We start from the raw sequence: 4,255 nt of genomic DNA on the forward strand, positions 1-4,255 counted from the left end.
AAAAAGAAATAATGAAAACAATTTCTTTATAAACTTCCACTAATATTTTTCTCTCTGAGAATATCTGTGCAGGTAGACATTGGTGTGCTTTCGTCCTTGCATTGATTACTACATGTTGATCAATGTGCATGTGTGTATGTGTAAGGTTGTCTATGCATGTGCACATGCACATACACATACAGATACGTATATCATGCATAAGTAAGCAATTATGGATATATTTGTATGTGTGGCATCGTACAGTAGGCTATGTTAACCACCTGAACCCTAGCCTCCCATTTCTGGGCATGTCATATTAAATAGACGAACATTCAGTGACAATAGGCGAATATTCGGCGAAGTAGATCAGATATTTTCGCTATTTGACATACAGCTAAGTATATAGGATTTAAGTGGTTACGTAGCCATGGCTAAAGTGATGCATAGCCAGCATTATTATTGTGACATGGTAGCCATCTTGTCTGGCTGGTGAGTGGGGACTAATGAGGGTCTGTGTAAGAACAATACAGAGCAGGCTCTAATTAGAGCTCTGTGCCCACCTGCCTCCACATCTGTATAGGGCAAGAGGTGGTGCAATATCCCCTGACCTGACCTCTGTAAACGAACAGCTTCTCTGTTATCTCACGCATGTACACAATCACATACGTGCAGTCGTGCACACACCCTACATTCTCTGTTGCAAAGAAATACATACACAAACATCCAGTACATGGACGTAGAGCTACTGCACACACAGTATGAACGTACACACACTTGTAGACGCAAGCCCAGCCTCATTCCCTCACTGCCTCTGTGAGGCATCGATCGGTGACATCACTAGCATCCACACGCGGTTTGCGTCCCTTCCTTTGGCCTCCCCCCTCCACCCAGGAGTTGTGAATAACGGTCCCCCCGCTTGGCGCAGGGTCGACCTGCAGGAGAGACACCACCCGTTTCTTCACGCGCGTCTTGAGGGCAACGCGCAGCTTCTGCCTGGTGAAGGCATAGAGCATGGGATGGAAGATGGTGGTCCCATACGCCATGGCCAGGAACCAGAGGCGGATCCGCACCAGGCCGTCACTGGGGCCCATGCAGAGGATCAGCACGTTGACCGCGGACAGAGGGGCCCAGCATCCCAGGAAGGTGGATATGATGAGCAGGGACATCTTGAGGACGCGGCGCTGCCGCTCCCGCCGGTCCCTGTGTCTGCGCACGGCCCGCCTCAAGGCGATGATGGCCGACACAGAGGCCTGGACGCCCAAGGAGGAGGCGACCGGCGGACAGGCAGCCTGGGCCGGGGCCGGGGCCGCGTCCGAAGCCGGAGTCTGTGGCGCGGGGGTGGCAGGGGTGGTGGCCACGGGGGTGGTGGTAGCCGTGGTGACGGTGGTGGCGGTGGCGCCGCTGTCGGACGTCATCTGGGGCACGGTGGAGAGGGGCGGGGGTGACGTCGGCGTGGGGGTGGGGGAGGGCATGAGGGGCGGGTGGGTGAGCGGCTGGCTCGGATTGGAGGACACAACCTCCGTGGTCAAACTGAGGTCCTTCCGTCGGCGCCGCTGGCGGCGTATCCTGCAGCCGGAGGAGTCCTTGTTTGCTCGCTTCCGCATCACGTGGGAGCCGATGCGGATGTTGAGCGCCTGCAGGATCCTGGAGTAGGTGAACAGCATGACCACCACAGCTATGAAGAAGCAGGGCACCTGGAGCAGCAGGGGGGAAAAGTACTCAAATGTTTTACTTAAGTACTACTTAAGTACAGAATTCAAAACGTACTAAAAGTATGAAAGTATTGGCCTCAAAATGTACTTAAAGTACCAAAAGTATAGAACGTAGGCTACTCATTATGCAGAAGTTTTCAAATGTATAAAAATCTTTTGAAAATAGCAGATCTAAGCACCCAATACATCACATTGCGCCACATTGTGAGCCGAAATGTATATAGGGCTGAAGTAGTTATTGTCATATAGGCATCCGTGGAGTAGAAGTAAAAGTATTGGAAATTGGAAATACAAATACCTCCAAATATCTCCAAAATGTACTTAAAGGACGACTTCACCACTTTTCAATAGGCATAACGAAATATCGTATATCAATATATATCGATATTAATCCCGACGATATATATCGATTTAATAAAAGAAAACTAATAATCGTCACTGGTGAACGTTTTTCTGACCTGCCCACAGCCCTCCTATGAGACACAGACTGAGTAGAAAAGAATTGTGGTATTTTATCATGAACATTAGTGAGGAAAATGTATATGAAGATCAATTTAAAAGTGGTGAAGTGGTCCTTTAACCCATTCTGACCGGGCACCCATTTTGGTGTTGGCATCATGTTATGCTTTAGCTATTTAAAAATAGCAGATCTACAAGCTCATATCGCGCCACCGAGTGGCGCGATACGAGATTGTAGGTCTGCTAGTTTTAGAAAAATCGAAGAACGACTGACATTTTTAGAATCTGATCTCAAGTCAGAATGGGTTCATCAGACCAGTGTGTGTCCGGCGGAAACCTCGTATGAATCTGATCTCAGGTCAGAATGGGTTAAGTATACTATACTGTACTTAGTTAGTGTACAGCACATCACTGACCTGGAGCAGCAGGTGGTAGTACATGGCCAGGCCCGTGTAGTAGCCCTGCCCGCCCACACAGAGGAGCGTCCGGTTCTGCCACACCGGCGGGACGTGGGCATGCGCCGTGGCGTTGAGAGGAGAGGGGGGGGCCGTGGGGGTGGACGGGGTGGAGGTGGTCAGCCCCGTGGTGAGCTCCGCGTCCAGGCTCGGCCCCTCCGTCTGTCCTCCGTCCTCGCCGTCCTCTCCCGCCGCCGCGGAGGAGAAGAAGTCCCCCTCCAGGAAGGGCAGGAAGAAGACGGCGAGCGACACGGCCCAGACGGCCGCCAGGAGCAGCGCGGCGCGCCGCGGGGTCAGCAGGCGGCTGGCGGGACGCACGGAGATGTCGTAGCGGTCCAGGCTGATGACCAGCACGTTGACGGCCGTGGCCACGCTGGTGAAGGTGACGCAGGCCTCGTGGAAGCAGCACAGCGTGGCCAGGCTGCTGACCGTGCCGCCGTCGGCCGGCAGTAGGATCACGGCCGCCGTCAGCGGCAGGCACAGCACGCACACCAGGATGTCCAGCACGTGGAGGTTGACGGTGACCAGGTTGCTGACCGAGTCCACCAGGTTGGACTGGGCGCAGTAGAGCACAAGCACGGTCAGGTTGCTGCTGAAGCCCAGCACCAGCTCCAGCATCAGCACAGTGGTCAGGGACACCTGAAACCCCAGGGGTAACGCCGAGCTCCAGGGCTCCTCCAGGCCCGCCCCGCCCCCTCCTTCCAGCAGGCCCGCCCCCTGACCATCGCTGGTCTCCAGGAGGTCGCTGTAGCCTTCGGTCTCCATTGACACCGCAGCACCCCTTCACACATAGCAAGAGCGGGCGCCACGCCAACTCATACTCCACGTCCGCTTTGTCTCCCTGGGATTGGAGTGCGACGGCGAGGAGGGCAAAGCGCAGGTCTGCTGTCTTTTGAGGCTCTGCAAAGACGGAAACAATAGGCAGGGAGACGAGAGGGAGACAGAGAACAATGCGGTAGTTTAGCATTCAGTGGGCATTATGTGATCTGAAATATAACCTTTAGCAACAAGAACTTGACTAAACCTGTGACCAGGTTTCTTAGCAGTCAAGTGGCACAGCATATTTGTGTTGAGCAGAAGTGCCATGATAAACAGCCCACAGACTTTAACAAGCCATTTGGGAATCATTGCCAGACAAACTTATTCTTTACCTGTATCGGCTGTATGCATTGTGCAAAACTCATGCACCAGTCACCAAAGACATGTTCATGAGGAGCTTCATGCTGAGAGTGAGTGGGTGGGTGTTTGATTCATTCTTACACAACATCCAGTATATAGGTCATAACAGTAGCTTATAGAGGAACCTGCCTGTGCCTATACCATTCCACAGCACTGAATCTGTGAACAAAATGATCTGTCAAAATGATAACAGGATAGATAGGTGGGCACTAAGGACATCTGGTCACCTCGATTGACTATTTTGTCCAAAATGTTAAAAAATATTTGGAAATAGTATACATTATTAGAACATGCGTAAACATTCAACAATTAAGGTCTATTAGTTCTATAATTCCCACAAATTGCTACAAAACCTGTATATCTGGTTATTTTGGGACAATAACCAATAGTTGAATGATAGAAAAAAGTCTGATAATGATGTACCGTGGATGATCACATCAGGTATACTTAATGGTCTTAAATACTTAAGAC

General features: G+C 51.4%; 1 protein-coding gene across 1 annotated transcript; it reads right to left on the reverse strand.

Annotated features, from left to right (window-relative positions):
* Nucleotides 1-773: 773 nt before the first annotated feature.
* On the reverse strand, nt 774-3,370 carry LOC310862829 (G-protein coupled receptor 22; the record flags this gene model as incomplete). Its single annotated transcript, XM_083770931.1, has 2 exons — nt 774-1,673; nt 2,567-3,370. The coding sequence occupies 2 exons, from the start codon at nt 3,368-3,370 to the stop codon at nt 774-776; spliced, it is 1,704 nt and encodes a 567-aa protein (XP_083627057.1).
* Between the last annotated feature and the right edge of the window lie 885 nt (nt 3,371-4,255).

Source organism: Protomyctophum parallelum (assembly GCF_964188405.1).
Source record: "Protomyctophum parallelum genome assembly, chromosome: 8".
NCBI classification, from domain to species: Eukaryota; Metazoa; Chordata; class Actinopteri; order Myctophiformes; family Myctophidae; genus Protomyctophum; species Protomyctophum parallelum.